This window comes from Hypanus sabinus, chromosome 1 (genome assembly GCF_030144855.1).
Source record: "Hypanus sabinus isolate sHypSab1 chromosome 1, sHypSab1.hap1, whole genome shotgun sequence".
In the NCBI taxonomy this organism is placed as follows: domain Eukaryota; kingdom Metazoa; phylum Chordata; class Chondrichthyes; order Myliobatiformes; family Dasyatidae; genus Hypanus; species Hypanus sabinus.
The window spans coordinates 128,949,654-128,969,866 of record NC_082706.1 but is presented as its reverse complement, the minus strand read 5'-3'; the positions used below and the strand labels follow the sequence as shown (position 1 = coordinate 128,969,866).

At 38.2% G+C, this 20,213-nt stretch overlaps 1 protein-coding gene across 4 annotated transcripts in view; it reads right to left on the bottom strand.

Moving 5' to 3' along the window:
- Positions 1-8,630: 8,630 nt before the first annotated feature.
- Positions 8,631-20,213, bottom strand: part of ankrd12 (ankyrin repeat domain 12) — a 204,279-nt gene continuing 192,696 nt past the window's right edge. For all 4 annotated transcript variants that reach the window (XM_059976192.1, XM_059976172.1, XM_059976183.1 and 1 more), the window contains 3 exons: positions 18,287-18,430; positions 17,274-17,369; positions 8,631-10,921 (listed from right to left, as the gene is read on the bottom strand). In XM_059976192.1, coding sequence (XP_059832175.1) covers positions 10,736-10,921; positions 17,274-17,369; positions 18,287-18,430 — 426 coding nt within the window. In that variant the 3' untranslated portion in view covers positions 8,631-10,735. The remainder of the gene's footprint in view (positions 10,922-17,273; positions 17,370-18,286; positions 18,431-20,213) is intronic.

Below are 20,213 nucleotides of genomic sequence, written 5' to 3'. Positions count from 1 at the left end.
AGCTGTGTGGTGTAGGCCCCAGAGTGTATCAAAGGGGCTCAACACAATGTTTGTACAGAGATTTACAGGGGAAATTGAGGTGGCAAAGTCTAGTGTATCGGAGTGGCAGGACTGGTTGTTCAGACAGAGAGTTAAGTGCCAGAACAGATTGAAAAGGTCATGGTGCTGGGGTTCGAGGCAAGGTGCAGACCAGTTCAGATCGCTGCTCCATGATGTTTAATCAGCTCTGTGGTGACTCTCTTTGTGGACTTGAGTTCAGAAACACTCTTTGCTTGTGGTTACTGTTTGCATGTTTTTTTAATCATTGCACATTGGGCGTTCAAGTGTCTATTTTTTATGGGTTCTTTTATTTCTTTATGGGCACGATGTGGCTTTTATTCTCTACACATTATTCTTTTTTTGTAGATAAATAGATAATTTTTTGGGTGCCTGTGTTTCATGGCAGCTTGTTAGGAGATGAATCTCAAGGTTGTATAATATATACATTATAATGTGGCAGAAGTTCCCACTTGCTTCAGAAAGGCAATAATTATACCAGCGCCAATTATACCAGAAGAATAATGTGGGCTGCCTTAATGAGTATCGCCCAGTAACACTCACATTGATAGTGATGAAATGCTTTGAGGTTGGTCATGACTTGATTGAACTCCTGCTTTAGCAAGGACCTGGACCCATTGCAACTTCTTATCGCCACAATAGATCAATTAATCTCAATGGCTCTCCACACGGCTCTAGACCTCCTGGACAACACTAACACCTATATCAGAATGCTGTTCATCAACTGTAGCTCAGCATTTAATACCATCATTCCTACAATCCTGATTGAGAAGTTGCAGAACCTGGGCCTCTGTACCTCCCTCTGCAATTGGATCCTCAACTTCCTAACCAGAAGACCACAATCTGGCAGATTGGTGATAACATCTCCTCTTCGCTGGTGATCAACATTGGCGCACTTCAGGGGTGACTCTGTGGCGAGGCATAGTTCAAATACAATAGACAATAGGTGCAGAAGTAGACCATTCTGCCCTTCGAGCCTGCACCACCATTTTGAGATCATTGCTGATCAATTACTATCAATACCCTGTTCCTGCCTTGTCCCCATATCCCTTGATTCCCCTATCCATAAGATACCTATCTAGCTCCTTCTTGAAAGCATCCAGAGAATTGGCCTCCACTACCTTCCAAGGCAGTGCATGCCAGACCCCCACAACTCTCCGGGAGAAGAAGCTTTTCCTTAACTCTGTCCTAAATGACCTACCCCTTATTCTCAAACCATGCCCTCTGGTACTAGACTCTCCCAGCATCTGGAACATATTTCCTGCCTCTATCTTGTCCAATCCCTTAATAATCTTATATGTTTCAATCAGATCCCCTCTCAATCTCCTTAATTCCAGCATGTACAAGCCCAGTCTCTCTAACCACTCTGCGTAAGACAGTCCAGACATCCCAGGAATTAACCTCGTGAATCTACGCTGCATTTCCTGTACAGCCAGGATGTCCTTCCTTAACCCTGGAGACCAAAACTGTACACAATACTCCAGGTGTGGTCTCACCAGGGCCCTGTACAAATGCAAGAGGATTTCCTTGCTCTTGTACTCAATTCCCTTTGTAATAAAGGCCAACATTCCACTAGCCTTCTTCACTGCCTGCTGCACTTGCTCATTCACCTTCAGTAACTGATGAACAAGGACTCCGAGATCACTTTATATTTCTCCCTTACCTAACTCTACACCGTTCAGATAATAATCTGCCTTCCTGTTCTTACTCCCAAAGTGGATAACCTCACACTTATTCACATTAAACGCCATCTGCCAAGTATCTGCCCACTCACCCAGCCTATCCATGTCACCCTGAATTCTCCTAACATCCTCATCACATGTCACACTGTCACCCAGCTTAGTATCATCAGCAAATTTGCTGATGTTATTTTTTGTGCCTTCATCCAAATCGTCAACGTAAATGGTAAACAGCTGTGGTCCCAATACTGAGCCCTGTGGCACCCCACTAGTCACCACCTGCCATTCCGAGAAACACCCATTCACTGCTACCCTTTGCTTTCTATCTGCCAACCAGTTTTCTATCCATGTCAATGCCTTCCCCCGGATGCTCTGAGCTTTGATTTTACCCACCAATCTTCTATGTGGGACCTTATCAAATGCCTTCTGAAAATCGAGGTACACTACATCCACTGGATCTCCCCCGTCTATCTTCCTGGTTACATCCTCGAAAAACTCCCAGCAGATTAGTCAAGCATGATTTACCCTTGGTAAATCCATGCTGGCTCGGCTCAATCCTGTAACTGTTATCTAGATATGCCACTATTTCATCCTTAATAATGGACTCTAGCATCTTTCCCACCACCGATGTCAGGCTGACAGGTCAATAGTTCTCTGTTTTCACCCTCCCTCCTTTCTTAAAAAGTGGGATAACATTAGCCATTCTTCAATCCTCAGGAACTGATCCTGAATCTAAGGAACATTGGAAAATGATTACCAATGCATCTGCAATTTCCAGGGCCACCTCCTTTAGCACTCCAGGGTGCAGACCATCTGGACCTGGGGATTTGTCAGCCTTCAGTCCCATCAGTCTTCTCATCACTGTTTCCTTCCGAATGTCAATCTGTTTCATTTCCTCTGTTACCCTATGTCCTTGGCCCAGCCATACATCTGGGAGATTGCTTGTGTCTTCCTTAGTGAAGACAGATCTAAAGTACTCATTAAATTCTTCTGCCATTTCTCTGTTTCCCATAATAATTTCACCCAATTCATTCTTCAAGGGCCCAACATTGTTCTTAACTATCTTCTTTCTCTTCACATACCTAAAAAAGCTTTTGCTATCCTCCTTTCTATTCCTGGCTAGTTTGCGTTTGTACCTCATTTTTTCTCCCTGTATTGTCTTTTTAGTTAAGTTCCGTTGTTCCTTAAAAACTTCCCAATCATCTGTCCTCCCACTCACCTTAGCTCTGTCATATTTCCTTTTTTTTAATGCTATGCAATCTCTGACTTCCTTTGTCAACCACTGTGGCCCCTTTCCCCCCTTTGAATCCTTCCTTCTCTGGGGGATGAACTGATTTTGCATCTTGTGCATAATTCCCAAGAATACCTGCCATTGTTGTTCCACTATCTTTTCTGCTAGGCTATCCGTCCAGTCAACTTTGGCCAGCTCCTCCCTAATGGCTCCACAGTTTCCCCTGTTCATCTGCAACACTGACACCTCCGAGCTGCCCTTATCCTTCTCAAATTGCAGATAAAAGCTTATCATATTGTGATCACTACCTCCTAATGGCTCCTTTACTGCGAGATCGCTTATCAAAACCTGTTCATTACATAACACTAAATCCAGAATAGTCGTCCCTGGTCGGCTCTCATACAAGCTGTTCCAAGAATGCATCCCGTAGGCACTCTACAAGCTCCCTATCCTGTGGCCCAGCACCAACCTGATTCTCCCAGTTCACCTGCATCTACAAATTTGCTGACGATACAGCCATTGTTGGTAGAATCTCAGGTGGTGATGAGAGGATGTACAGGAGCTTCAGCAGTTGCTGCTGTTCCAAAAAAAAACACAAGGAGCTGTTTTCTCATGATCTCTCATTGAAACCTGTCCCAACACCAGAATTTTATTTATAGATGATTCCAACAGTCAGGCACAGAGCGATGCCCCCTCCACAGCATCACATCATACACTCCCGGGGTCAGACACAGAGTTGAATCTCCCTCCACACCGTCCCATCACATACACCTAGGGTCAGACACAGAGTGAATCTCCCTCCATCTGGTCGCATTACACGGTCCCAAGGTCAGACACAGAGTTGATCTCCCTCCACACCGTCCCATCACACTTTCCAGGTTCAGACACAGAGTGAAACTCCCTCCACGCCGTCCCATCACACACTCCTGGGAGTGAGATATGCCAACTGGTGGAATGGTGCCACAGCAACAACCTGGCACTCAACATCAGTAAGACGAAGGAGCTGATTGTGGACTTCAGGGAGGGTAAGACAAAGGAACACGTACCAATCCTCAGAGGGATTAGAAGTGGAGAGTAGTTATAAAAAAGGCACGAACGCAGCTATACTTTATTAGGAGTTTGAAGAGATTTGGCATGTCAACAAATACAAACACTCAAAAACTTCTATAGTTGTACTGTGGACAGCACTCTGACAGGCTGCATCACTGTCTGGTATGGAGGGGCTATGGCACAGGACCAAAAGAAGCTGCAGAAGGTTGTAAAGCTAGTCAGCTCCATCTTAGGCACTAGCCCACAAAGTACCAAGTACATTTTTTGGGAGCGGTGTCTCAGAAAGGCAGCGTCCATTATTAAGGACCTCCTGCACCCAGGGCATTCCTTTTTCTCACTGTTACCATCAGGTAGGAGGTACAGAAGCCTGAAAACACACACTCAGCGATTCAGCAACAGCTTCTTCCCCTCTGTCATCGGATTCCTAAACGGACATTGAAACTTTGGACACTACCTCACTTTTAAAAAGATATACAGTATTTCTGTGTTTGCACATTGTTTTAGTCCATTCAGTATACATAATTGATTTACTTGTTTATTTATTAATATTATGTATGAATTTATTATTTTATTCTCTTCTCTGCTAGATTATGTATTGCATTGAACTACTGCTGCTGCTAAGTTAACAAATTTCACGTCACCTGCCGGTGATAATAAACCTGATTCTGATTTTGATAATAAATGTACCTTGAACTATGGATTAAATGCTGGTGGGTGTGTTTAATGTGGACTAATTGATAGCAAGGAAGAACATGGTAACTGAAGGGCTTTTTTGATGACTCTGACTCTAAATTCTTACAGGTGTAAGATGGAGAGCATTCTAACTGTCTGCATTACTGCTTGGTACCAGGGATCAAAATAAGCCTCAGAAATTTGTGAACTCAGTCATCTCCATTATGAGCACCAGTATCCCCAGCATTCAGGATATCTTCAAGGCACAATGCCTCATAAAGTCGGCATCATTTTTCCACAAAATCAATTCCTCATCTCTGTTCTAAAGGGATATCCTTCTATTCAGAGGCTGTACCCTCTGGCCCTAGATTCCCCCACCATAGTAAACAGCCTCTCCACATACCTAGGCCTTTCAATATTCGATAGGTTGCAATGAAATCCCCCTCATTCTTCTGAACTCAAGAAGTAGAGGGCCAGGGCCACCAAACACTCTTGTGCATTAGTTCTTTCATTCTCAGGGATCATTGTCATGAACCTGTGCTGGACCATCTCCAATGCCATTCCTTTACAAGACATACTTTATTAATCTCGAGTGAAATTGGGTTTCATTACAGCCGCACCAACCAAGAACAGAGTAGAAATATAGCAAAATAAAACCAGAAATAAATTAAATAATAAGTTAATCATGCCAAGTGGAAATAAGTCCAGGACCAGCCTATTGGCTCAGAGTGTCTGACACTCCGAGGAAGGAGTTGTAAAGTTTGATGGCCACAGGCAGGAATGACTTCCTATGATGCTCAGTGTTGCATCTCGGTGGAATGAGTCTCTGGCTGAATGTACTCCTGTGCCTAACCAGTACATTATGGAGTGGATGGGAGAAGTTGTCCAAGATGGCATGCAACTTGGGCAGCATCCTCTTTTCAGACACCACCGTCAGAGTCTAGTTCCACCCCCACAACATCACTGGCCTTACGAATGAGTTTGTTGATTCTGTTGGTGTCTGCTACCCTCAGCCTGCTGCCCCAGCACACAACAGCAAACATGATAGCAGTGGCCACCACAGACTCATAGAACATCCTCAGCATCGTCTGGCAGATGTTAAAGGACCTCAGTCTCTTCAGGAAATAGAGATGGCTCTAACCCTTCTTGTAGACAGCCTCAGTGTTCTTTGACCAGTCCAGTTTGTCAATTCGTATCATCAGTCCTTTTATGAGTGCACCTCTAATTCATGGGGTGTGCTTCCTTCAAAAGCTGACCATATTCATCATAAAATAATGGAGCCAGAACATCATCTTTCTTGGAAGCACCATTCTCCACATCATCCATGGATTGTTTGATTGGTGTGAAGTCTGTGATAATATAGGTTTTAGAGGTTTAAATTTTATAGCCACAACAAATTCAGATTAAGCACTTCAATCTCAATGAAGGTTAAATTAGCACTAGAAAGCTTTGCACATTTTAAAAATTATATCTGAACATCTACTGTATATTGGATGGATTAACATTTTACCATTAACCTGCGATACTTTCCACCAATATTATTATTCTTTGTAAAGCAATTAACAAGTATCTTCAGTTTTCTCTGTTGAATTCATAAATCTGTACATTTGAAGAGATCATGGTAAACATATTTTATGAAGTAACTTTGAGGAATGTAAAAATATTGTACTGCTGAACTCTGGGAATAGAGACAGAGATTCCTTTGCAAAGATCAACATTTTAATGGAAGGGTTCACATGTGCTATATGATTATAGAAGAGACAGACACTGACCTTAGAGATCAAAATTCACTTGGTAGGTAGCTCAAGTATTTTGTTTTGAGGTTCAACATCTTGAACCGCTTGCAATGTACAACAGTTGCTGTTGTTGGGTTTCAATCATAAGCATTAACTCCAAATTTCCCATAATTCATTTGCTATAGAATGGCTCAGGTGAATTGAATGGGTCAATATACGACACAGAAGTCAAGATCTATTGAAGAATGGAATCATCATGGCATTAGGATGAAAGAACAGGAAGGGTAAGTCGAGGAAACATGAACCAATCAGAGGGATCAGAAGTGCAGAGAGTGAGCAATTTCAAGTTCCTGGGTGTCAAGATCTCTGAGGATCTAACCTGGTCCTCAATGCAGCCAGAAAGAAGGCAAAATAGTGGCTATATTTCATTAAAAGATATTTATTTTGTCAACTAAAACATTCAAAAACTTTCATAAATGTACCAAGGAGGGCATTTTGACAGTAAATCACTGCCTGGTTGGGGAGGTGGGTGGCTACTGCACAGGACTGAAAGAAGCTAGAAAGTCGTAAAATTTCAGCTTTCCATCTTGGGCACTAGCTTCCGTGGTATCCAAGACATCTTCAAAGAGTGGTGCCTCAGAAAGGCTACATCCATCACTAAGCACTCCCATCATTCATGGCTCTAAAAAAAATGCATTATTTCTGTTTTTGCACTATTTTTAATCTATTCAATATATATATATATATATATTTACACTAATTGATTGATTTATTTATTCATTTTTCTTTCTATTTTTATCAGGTATTGTATTGAACTGCTGCTGCTAAGGTAACAAATTTCATGACACATGCTGGTGATAATAAACTGGGTTCATTTTTTCCAAATCCAAGGAATAAAATTATTTACATAATTGAAATCATCTACTATCTGCATTGGCAGAAACAAAACTTACAGAAAGAGCAAGTGTGAGTGGTAGAATGCTTTGTGGTAAGGAACAGTAGTGTAAAGACTTTTTTAATGGAACCTCACAACAAAATTGCAACTGTTCTTGCAACTAAAACCATTTATCTGCTCCTACAAATGACCCAGAATAGAGACTGTATTTAGTGGGCAGAACAGGGTCATCCAGAGTGGAATTGTTGGGGAAGCTTGGGAATATTCAACGTATACGGTTTGTAGGTTAATTGGTTATTATAAGTTGTCCTGTGATTAGACTAAGGTTAAATAAGGAGGTTACTGGGCAGTGCAGCTCGTTAGGCTGGAAGGGGCTGTTCCATGCTGTATTGCTAAATAAATAATATCCAAACTGGGGGGGGGGGGGTGGAAAAGAGAGGATTTGACATCAGAAAAGGCTGATAGAAATAGAATATTATAATACAAATATATTAAGAAATACAATCATATTTACTTCAATAATGAATAGAACGGAAAGTTCACAGAGGCGAATTTTGTTTTGATAAACGCACTGTGCTCTTAGTACATTGGAAGCCTATTATTTAAACAGAAATACTGTCAAGCAAGTAGGGAAAAATTAATTGCCATTGATAAATATATCTCAGCAGATTTCAATAATTAAAAAAACACAAATAACCCAAAACAAAATGCAAGAAAATGCCCAAACCACTTAGGTCTTAAATGGAACGTGAAAAATGGTTAAATAGATGAAAGGGTTTGATAGGTAGAATGAAACGTTCAGAAAGAACAGGTACCTGACACCAGAGCTATTGCTGGTATAAAAGCATCACAAAAAAGACTGAAATAGCAAAAATAGGTGAATGCTGATATCTGAAATGAAAACAGAAATTAATTGTCAGTAGGTCATCAACCTGAAAGATTTACTATCAGTTCTTCTTTTCCAGGTGATGCCCAGAGTTGTGTTTCTAATACCACCATTAGTTGGATCAAATAGCTGTTACTACCTTAAATTCTATGCAAATTCTATGCAATTTCTATGGAAAACAAATTTTATTTATTAGGTAAAGATTATCATTACAGAACAAACTTCAACACAAGAAAATACTTTTAGGCCCATCAAACCTAAGTGACGATCATTAATGAATGTTAGCTCTCCAAATTTAAGTGCAGTTAAAAGTAGTGTTCTTCCCACTAAAACAAATAGAAATGTTATCTGTGGTTCAAAGGCAGACAATGAAAGACAATAAAACAAATCCCATTCCATTTGAACAGCCATTGATGCAACTCTATTTAATTAACATGACCATTAAAATTTATTTAACAACATATTTACATGTATTTACATATTAATCAACAGGTAAATATTAAAATAAACAATTTACACTTTTAGAACTATAATTCAAAAAGCATTTGTGCTGAAAAAATAGGTTCTGCTGCAGATTTTTCTTCGGGTTGTGAGGAGAGGGGAAGGAGGAGAACAGGACACAAGAGAGCCTGGTAACACATGCATTGCATCATAATTGTAATCTCGAACAGTTGCTGCAATGTAAAAAGCAAACCAAACACATGCCCTAACAAACAAGGTCAAACCACAGCACATTACAATCAATATAAAACCAACTATCAATTGCAACTTTGGTCCAGTGAAACATTAGACAATTAATGGGCTATACAATCAAAATAACTATATAATTTCCTTTATACATATTTTAAACAATATTGTTAAATACAATGTTATTTACATCTGCGCAATGATATGTATAAAATAACTTATTTTTTAAAAAAAAGACAAAATAATACATCTGTGCAGAATTTCCCCCCCCCATCCCCAAAAACAAAAACATTCTGTACAGTATCTAGGATCAGAACTGGTAACTGAAGTAAAAATGATGGGACTAATTTTGTTTCAAACTAATTTGTCTATTCTTTTTAAAATTCAAATTATTCAGAGTACAGTGCTTGCCTCTTTATGGCAGTAAAAGAATAAAAGGCCCAAGGTGTGTTTAATAATGATCAACTGCTTATGTGGAAATGTAATAGAGCATACAACACTCCAGAGAGTAGCTTAGAGTTAGGACACATGAGAATCACATGGAAATGAGGGAGAGGGGAAAAAAAAAGTGGAATACTACTTAGAGAAGCTCTAAATTTGTGGATACATGGATAAAGCAGTGTGATACTGAATAATTTGGCAGCAGCAGAGCAAAATATAGAATAGCACTGGAGAATGTTTTGCTTTAAGTTATCAAGCAATCACCAAAGAGATTTGATGAACATAACAAATAATAAACATATACTCAGAGAATCAAGCTTAAGAAAGATGCATCCAATATAATCCACTGGGCTGCAAAGATTCTACAGTCCTACCACCGCCCCATTTAATTTTAATATTTTTGTTGGTTTGAGTTCTCTGAATTTAAGAGCCTGGATGCTTCTCAACAATGCTGGCTGATCCAAAGATATACTCTAACACATCATTTACTCCCAGAGACTTGTGATATGAGAGATTTCATAGGAAGACAAATTAAGATTTGACTTCCCACGCTCAAGATTTCTTCGGATGTATCTATATAACCCTTTGGAGAGATGAACACTAGGTTTATGAATCCTGTGAAATGTTTTTAAACTAAATTGATGAAAGGAATCTGAAGTGCTCAAAACAATAAGGTGATTAAATTTAAAAAAGTGCAGACATGTAAACAGAATTTTTCTTTTAAATACCATTAATTCTTGAAACGTTGACAAAACCAGCAAGTGCCTCTTGATGCAGTAGTTTCTGTTTTGTATGGAGTGGAATAGATACAGTAATGAAGAGAATGGTATTTTAGATAGATAGATTTAGGTTCTTGTTAGAATGTTATCCAGAAACAGATCCCTATACTTGGAAGGTGAAAAGCATAGATATTAGGAGCCAATGTATAATATTTTAAATGAGGCAGCACTCCAGCTATGAGTGCAAAGGTGAGGTTCTACTGTACCATGAACTCCTTCTTGGGGACAGAGTATCTTTGCCCCGTCACCTTGCAGCTGCCAGCGCTGCTGGTACGAACATAATGTAGCAAATGCCCCCATTTTGTAAACTTTAAAGTACAGGCAGATATTAAGAGGGAATATCTATTTGTCAGCTACAACTGTTGAACTACTGAAAGACAGTAGTGGTTACTGGTAAACAGTGATGGGAAGTCACAGTGCGTTAGTGCTGAATTTCACATCATTATGCAGGAATGGTACTGCACCTTCTTTACCACACACACCTATATCCTCAATTCCTCACTTTTCTTCCAAGTGCTCCAAAGCCAAGTACACAAGCCTATTTGTAACTGTCCTGTATCATTCAGCAGTGACTAACTATATCATTAAGCACTAGCTTAAAACCTCCTGAACAGATGCACAATCATATTGGTGTTAAATCAAAGTCATCATTAACATCAACAAGTGGGATGTAAAACTCAGGAATTTCAAAGATGCTCAAAGATTTGTGTGAAGAAGGATCAAGCTCTTGTAGTTTAAGCTGCCACTCCAGTCTTTGCACAGCATTCATTGCTGCAGCTTCGTGCTGTTGTCTCATCAGAAGGCATGTCTGGAATGAATTACGAAATACATTAATTGCACGATAAAAATTACTTTCAGTAATAAAGACCTCACCCAATACTTTATTTATCCAATTTGTTTTCAAACTTCTAGAGAGAAGATTATTTTAGTTTGGAATAAAAGCAGAAAATGCCAGAAATATTCAAGAGATGGGGGGAGGGATTCTGTGGAGAATCAGGATAATATTTTGGGGTTTATAATATTTTATCAATAGCTGCTGTGCATTTCAGTACTTCCAGATTTTTAGTTGGATTATTTCAGATGTCATATCCCTAAATAAATTGCATCATATATCCATTTGTCCAATCTCTACAATCAAATGTTAACTACATTTTTTAATTGATTTTTAATGCATTTTCTACAACACTACAAATAAAAAAAACCCAAAATAGAAAATACAGTGCAAAATAAGCATACTATAATAATACAATACAAAAAAGATAATTGAGAAAGCACCCAAATTGAAGTCATGTAAAGTTAGTATCCTCCCCAAGCCCCACAACAAAAAAAAACTCCAGACCAACCACGACAAAATGTAGAGAATATAAATCAGGACATTCAAACCCCCAAAACTGTAAATACACTTGAAAACAGAAGATAATAATGCCTACTACCAAAAAAAGAGCTGAAAGTAAGGGACTGAAAAAAAACTTAATTAAGAGGAACGTTCTGAAAATACTCAATAAAAGGTCCCCGGACCTTATGAAACTTTATATCTGAATTAAGAATTGAATAATGGATTTTTCAAGGTCTAAACAGGACATAATATCGTTAAGCCATTGAACATGCGTGGGCGGGGCAACATCTCTCCATCTAAGGAGGATTAGATGTCTAGCCAGGAGAGAAGCAAAAGATAATATTAAACACTTAGTCGAACTCAAATGTATATCTGTCTCACCCAAAAAACCAAACAGAGCAATTAAAGAATTAAAGGGTTAGGTTCAAAGTGGTGATTCAGAATACAGGATAAAGTTATAAAAACATCTTTCCAAAATTTCTCTAAATTAGGACAGGACCAGTACATATGAATAAGAGAAGCCTCGCCCCTTTTGCATTTATCACAAAGAGGACTAACATTAGGGGAAAATCAAGATAATTTAGATTTGGACATATGGGCTCTATGAACAATCTTAAACTGTAAAAGGCAATGGTGAGCACAAAGAGAGGTTGAATTAACCAATTTGAGAATCGAGTCCCAAATCTCATCAGATAAAGAGATATTTAAATCATGCTCCCAAGCCATTCTAATTTTATCCACAGTAGCATGTCGTAAGAATGCTAATTTATCATGAATAAATGATATTAAACCTTTACCCAGTGGATTAATAGCAAGAAATAAATCCATAACATTTTTCTCGGGCATTTCAGGGAAGTTAGGAATTAAAGGATTGATAAAGTGTCTAATTTAGAGATATCTAAAAAAATGTGCATTAGGCAGATTGAACTTAGCAGAGAGCTGTTGAAAGGATGCAAAGCGATTATCGATAAAAAGATCTTCAAAATGTCTAATGCCCTTCCTATACCAATCATGGAATGTTGAGTCATACATAGAAGGTAAAAAAAAGATGATTATGTAAGATAGGACTAGAAAGGGAAAAACCATAAAATTTCCCAAACTGGGCCCATATTCGCAAAGTGTGTCTGACAAGAGGATTAACAATTAGTCTAGACAAACTACTAGGGAGTGCAGAGCCAAGAAGTGCAGAAATAGATAGATCTTTAGTGGAATTCAACTCCATTGCCACCCAATTAGGGCACTTGGATTGGCTATGAAAAAAAGACCAAAAGGTAGTGCAACATATGTTAGCTGCCCAGTAGTATAAACGAAAGTTAGGTAAGGCCATGCCACCCTCTTTTTTAGATTTTTGAAGATAAACTTTATTAATTCTAGAACGCCTATTCTTCCACAGATATGACAAAATAATAGAGTCCAAGGAATCAAAAAAGGTTTTAGGAATAAAAATTGGGATAGATTGAAATAAATATAAAAATTTAGGGAGAACATACATTTTAACAATGTTAATATGACCTACCAAGGACATAGATAGAGGTGACCATTGTGACAGACTCTGTTTTGTAGTATATAAAAATTGGCAAAATTTTCACGAAAAAGATCCTTAAATTTCCTTGTAACTGTAATCCCAAGGTAAGTAAATTGATTATGAACTACTTTAAAGGGGAGGTCACGAAATGCTAATACTTGTGCTTCTTCATTAATTGGGAAAATTTCACTCTGATGTAAATTAAGTTTATAGCCAGAAAACTGGCTAAATTAATCAAGAAGTGAAAACATTGGAGGTAAAGATGTGGATGGATTTGAAAGAAAAAGTAATAAGATCATCAGCATAAAGAGAAACTTTATGCTCAACACCCACCCTCCAAATCCCAGTCAGTTCAGGACAGCTTTGGAATGCTATTGCCAGAGGTTCTATAGCCAAATCAAAGAGAAAGGGACTTAAGGGGCATCCTTGACGAGTGCCATGTTTGAGGTTAAATAGCTGGGATTGCTGAAAATTAGTCAAAACAGAGGCGGTAGGACACAGATACAGCAATTTGATCCAAGAGATAAAACTTTGACCAAAGTCAAATTTTTCTAAAACTGCAAAGAGGTAGTTCCACTTTATATGATCAAATGCTTTCTCCTCATCGAGAGAAATAACGCATTCAGGATCCCAGTTGAAGGTGAATATAAAATGTCAAGTAAACGCCGTATGTTTAAAAAAAGGAAGACGGTTTTGAATAAAACCAGTTTGATCATCAGAAATAATAGAGGGAATAACAGTTTTTAATCTATGAGCCAAAACTTTGGCCAAGATTTTAACATCAACATTAAGCAAAGAGATCGGCCTGAACGAGGAACACTCTGTTGGGTCTTTACCCTTTTTTAATAAAAGAATAATACATGCCTCATTAAAAGAGGGTGGCAATTTACCATAATTAAACGAGTCAGATAGTACTGAGAGTAACTGAGGAGAAAGGAGTGAAGAGAATGATTTATAAAATTCTATGGGGAACCCATCAGGTCCAGGAGATTTTCCTGAAGACAATGCAGAAATTGCAAAAGATATTTCTTCTGATGATATAGGCTCATTAAGTTTTGCTTTAAAATCAGATAAAAGCAAAGGAATATTCAGATTATTTAAGAAAAAAATCAACAGAAATATTCTCATTCAGAAATTCAGAGGAATAAAGCCGAGAGTAAAAATTTTTAATTACGTCATTGATTTCTAAGTGATCCGATGGAAAATCCCCATTCTCCTTCTGGATCTTTGTAATATTTTGTTTAGCTTTAGAACGCCTCAGCTGATTAACTAGAAATTTACCAGATTTGTCACCATGAATATAAAAGCGACTCTTACTTTCAAGAAGTTGGCGTTCAACAGGTTGAGTAGACAGAAGATCAAATTTAGTTTGAAGTTCTACACGCTTCTTGTATAATTCAGGGTTATTAGTTTGAGCATACAATTGATCTAATTCTTTAATCTGATTAATTAGGTCTAATCGATATATACGGGACTTTCTATTAAGATTTGCTAGATATGAGATTACTTGACCCCTCAAATATGCTTTCATGGCATCCCAGACAATCTGGGATGACATTTCAGATGATGTATTGGTGTTAAAATAAGAAGTTATCTGATCCTTAATAAATTTTAGAAACTCATTAACCGATAATAAAGTCGGGTTAAAACGCCAGTGTTTATTACTCTGAGGGAGACCTGGAAAATTTAAAGACAAAGTAATTGGAGCATGATCAGAAATCAGTATACTCTGATAATCACAAGAACGGACAAATGAAATAAGTTGATTATCAAGTAAAAAATAGCCAATTCTAGTAAAGGTATGGTGAACACGTGAAAAAAAAAGAATAATCTCTCTCAGTAGGATGAAGGAAATGCCATATATCTGAGATACCATAATTAGAAAGAAAAGAGTGAATAGCTAAGGCAGATTTAGTAGGTGATCTAGTAACAGAGGACGATTGATCCAAATTAGGATCTAACCAACAATTAAAGTCGCCACCCAGTATAAGAGAATATGAATTTAAATCTGGTAGTGAGGAGAAAAAACGTTCAAAAAAATTAACATCATCAAAATCGGGAGCATAAAGTTGCTACTACAACCTTAGTATTATATAATTTACCAGAAACGATAATAAAACAGCCATTTGTATCAGATATCTTATTATGGAGTTCAAAAGGAATATTTGAATTGATATGGATGGAAATCCCGCCTAGCTTTGCGGCAAAGGATGAATGAAAATGTTGACCCACCCACTTTGACAAAAGCCAAGAATTATCAAAACTACGAATATGAGTTTCTTGAAGGAAAGCAATGTCAGCTTTGAGTTGCTTAATATGAGAGAAGACCTTCCTTCTTTTAACAGGATGATTCAATCCCTTTACATTCCAGCTCACAAATTTAAGTGTATTAACCATTATCAATTGTTAGTGCATAGAAGGTAGTAGGCATATAAAAAAAAATCAAACAGTACAATAACAGTCTGGGAGCAAAAATATAAACATAAATCAGTAGAATCAGGACAGAGACATGTCCTGAGTAACAAGGGAAAACAGAAAAAACAGTGAGTAGTGTTGGAACTGGAGAATCCACCAACCAACAGGGAGGCCTTTAGTAAATCAACCAACAGGGAGGCCTTTAGTAAAAAAACTCCGAGCCTCCAAAACAAATTAAGATCAATTGTAGTTCTCTATAAAGTTATTCAGAAGTAAAATAAATTACACAGGTAAGATCTAAAAGACTGGAGGGAAACATTAAATTTAAATCATCTATTTAGGAAAAAACGCACCAAGTCCAGGGAGAGAACTAGAGCCCTTAGAATCTCAATAGTTAATGTCTGAATTATTCAAGTAGAGTCTGAGTTTGGAAAAAAGAACTTTACTCCAAGAAGTACTTATCGGCCATTTTAGAAAGTCAGACCGGGTCTGAAGAAGCCAAGATGGCTGGAAAATTTCCAACAAACAACTCAGCCTCCTTCACTGATTTAAACCACTTATATTCTCCGGTAGTAAGTGTAATTCGAAGATCAGCTGGATTACGAAGAGAAGGTTTGAATCCACGATTGAAAAGCACTTTCATTACGCCTTTAAAGTCAGCATGCATCTTCAGAACCTGGGGGGCATTATCTTCCACAAAACGAATATTAGAGTTTTGAAAAGCAAAAGTACCTCTGCGGCGTGCCTCCATAATCAAATGGTTTTTCACCTGGTATTGATGAAAGCATAAAATAATTGGCCGTGGACGAGAACCCAAAATTGTGCAAGGAACATAAATCCTGTGAGCCCTTTCTAGCTCAGGTGGAGTCAGAAGAAATTCTTTCCCGAAAATCTCTCAGAGAAAAGAAGAGAAAAATTCAACAGAAGAACCCTTTTCGGTGGCCTCTGGCAAACCGAGAATTCGCAGATTGCAGCATCTGCTCCGATTTTTGAGATCCACCATTTTGGAAGTAAGTTTACTGTTCTTCTCTGTTAGGTTGGAGCAGAAAGTTTCGAGATGTTGAACATGGCGTTCTAAATCTTCAGAGGTTAGGTTGATGCGAGATAAATGTTCAGCATGGTCATCCACTCTGGCATTAATCTGATCCAATTTTGATTTCAGCCGATTGATAGAAGCTCTAAATTCAGTCCTGATATCCGTTAAAGTATCTTGTCGATGCTGTTCCAAAATAGCAAGAATCTCAGCCGACAGAGCCGTGGAAGTTTCTTTTTTCCCGATTTTAGTACCTTTTGTAGCCATTATGAGATAGATGTATTCGCAGGCAGATAGAAGAAAACTAATAAAATAACTAACTAAGGTTTAAGAAGGGAGACACATAGATAGGAAGTATAACGGAGCAAAAGTTTGAAGCGACTAAACAATTGCCATCTTACTGGAAGTCCCAACTACATTTTTTGAAGTGACTTCAAACTATAGAGTGATTTTAAAACATTTGTATTCCCCCCCAGAATCATCGGACATGAAAGGAAGAATGTGTAAAGAGGTTGAACCTAACAGTTAAGCTTCGATGGAGCTGATTACTGAACTGTGAACTTTTACTAACTAATCTACACTAATCACCTATTACTAGAAAGATGAACAACATCACATTCAATGTACTAAATTGGGGAGTGCCCTTATATTTTTGGAGCTTCCAGGTTCACCTTTGTCTTTTTCCTTCAAAATGAAGCGCTAACCTTACAGATGGAACTCTCATGGTCAGGTGCTCCTAAAATTATTAAGCAGAATTTTATTACTCTCTTTAGAGTATTATGAATAGCTTATAGTACTTCATTCTTATATGTATTATACCATATTTTAAAAATTTCCTCAAGGAAGCTTACCTTCAATTTGTCAAACTTATCATCTACGTCTTGCAACCAGGACATAAACTGGCGTGCATTGAATCGATCCCTCACCGATGTTTTGTTTTCATCACCCTGAAGCAAAGATTTTATAACTTCAGAAACAACTTTGAGAAGAGAACATTTAATCAAAACACTGGGGCCAATCTTTTGCTGCCCTGAGATTGCCGGTTGCCTTTGTTGGACTTTCAGCCTAGAAATTGCAATCTTACTGGAAGGCCATGTTTCCCAGCTAATTAGTATGTTACCTCTCTGGGTGCTGACTTGCGCTGACAAGGCATTGACAGTAGGTGACATTCCATGCCCAGACTTAGATCACTGAAAACTGATCAACAAATATTTGTAGATGTCCTTGATGTTCATAAGTATTCAAAAATTGCTCAAAACTTTGCAAAAAATATAAATTTTGAAAAGAATTATAAAACAGAAAGGTTAAAAAGCACATATCTAATTAGCTTAATGAAGTAAAATAATTAAACCTTTCTCTGGCAATGGATTCTCACAAACAAGAGAAAATCTGCAAATGCTGGAAAATTCAAGCAACACACACAAAATGCTGGGGGGGAACTCAGCAGGCCAGGCAGCATCTATGGAAAAGCGTACACTCAATGTTTTGGGCCAAGATTCTTCAGCAGGGCTGGATTTCTCACATTCATTTCACTGGCTCTGCTTTACTATCATCTGGTTAACTTTGCAATGCTTCAGCTGATGGATCTGCCAGTCTGAGCTGGGAGGTCTGTAGAAATGTGTACAACCTTAATGAACATCATGCAGAGTCCATGAGCACAGTGTGGGTATGCAGAGACAATACTCTTGAGTGGCAGGATCTTTTGCAGCCTTGTTTTTTGGGAATAGCCTAACCACAGTCATATCTATTGAAAGATCTATACATATCTTGGCAGATGATTAGCCCCATTTCTCTTATAATACTAATTCATATAAAGATAATGTTTTCCCCATGTAGATCTTTAAAAGTCTAATTTCCTTCTCACCTGAGGGTCCTGAGGCATGTTGTAAACTTCTGCATCTAGAAGCACAGTACAGGCACTAAAAGGCAAAGTTTGATTTGCTAGTGTCCTTGCTGCACGGTAATGTACTCTTAGAACCTCTTGCTCATTTGACATAATAAGCTTTTCCTGAAAGAAATACAAAGAATACATTTTAAAACAAAAAAACAAGTTGGTCTCTCCAAAGAGATCATCAAAGGGAGTTTATGTAATTTCAACTATTTTCAGTATTAAACAACAGGAACTTGTTTACAACTTTTTAACAAAGTGATGTCAATTCTTAGTGCTTTTGAACACCATCTGATAATCGTTCAAGGTAGAAATCAAAGCTGTGGCACATATTTTTGACAGACATCACATCAGAAAGTTACTTTCTGAATTTCTCTGTTCTGCCAAACACTGACTATATCAGCATGTCCCTGACACATTTGTCAATGAGCTGGTAAAGGCAAATTTACAGCTGATGATGGACGTATTTACATGGTTATTTATAATCAAAACATACCAAAAACTAAGAAAAACAATGCTACGCTTGTTAGTTTTATAAAAGATGCTGCCTAACATGCATAGAACAGTAGAGCACAGAACAGGTACAATATTATGGCAAACTAATTAAACCAATGACTCCTAATCTAATCCCTCTTCCCTGCACATTGACCATATCCCTCCCTTCTCTGCATTCTCATGTGCAACATAGAAGTCTCTTAAATGTTTCTATGCTATCTGACTCTTACCACCAGACCAGCTGTGTTATTTCAGGCCCCCTTGACTCTGTAAAATAAAACTTGCCTTCTACATCTCCTCCATACTTTCCTCCTCTCACCTTAAAATACATACCCTCCTGTAAGAGGTATTAAAAGGCTGGAAAAAATACTAGCTTCATATAATTTTATAAATCTCTATCAAATCTCCCCCCAGCTTCTGCCGCTTTAGGAAAACCACCCCAGCTTGTCCAACCTCTCCTCATGGCACATGTCCTCCAAGCCAGGCAACATCCGAAGGAAATAAACAGTTAAACATTTTAGGCCAAGACCCTTCATCAGGATTGGAATTCTGGTAAACCTCCTCCAGAACCTCCATCTTTCTTTAATGAGGAAACTAGAATTGAAAGCATACTCTAAATATGGCCTAACTAGAGTTTTATAAAGCTGTTACATAACTTCCCTCATTCTTGAGCACAATACCTCGACTAATGAAAGCAAGCATGCCATATGCTTTCTTTATACTAACCTACCAACCCGTAGTCACTTTTAGGGAGCCACATACTTGGACCCTAAGATCCTTTACTCATCAATACCATTGAGGATCCTGCCATCTACTGTGTATTCTCCCTTTATGTTGTATCTGCCAAAGTGCAGCTCTTTACCTGTGCTCAGATCAAACCCCACCTGCCATTTCTCCCTCCATATCTTCAACTGATCTACATCTCGCTGTATTGTTTGGATATATTCTAAGCAATTTACAACACATCAATATTTGTGTTATCTACATACTTAGCTATACAACCTACCATAATTTCATCCAAATCATTTATATGTATAACAAACAGCAGAGGTCCACAATCATGTTTGTCACCACCTTGGAAAAACTCATGACGTGTCCCTCATAAAACCACACTGACCGTCCCTAATTAGGCCATGCTCCTCCAAATCTCATAAATCCTATCCCTGAGAATCCTTCTCATTTGTTTCTTTACCAGTGATGTTAGATTTCCTGGCCTATAATTTCCAGGATTACCCTTATTTCCTTTCTCAAAGGAAATTAGCTACACACCAGTCTTTTGGCACTACAATTGTGGCCAGTGAAGATATAAAGATGTTGGTCAATGTCCCTGCATCCCATCCCTTGCCTCTGTCTATATTTTGAATTACATCTCATTGGGCCTTGGGAACTTAACCACTATCTCTCTTCT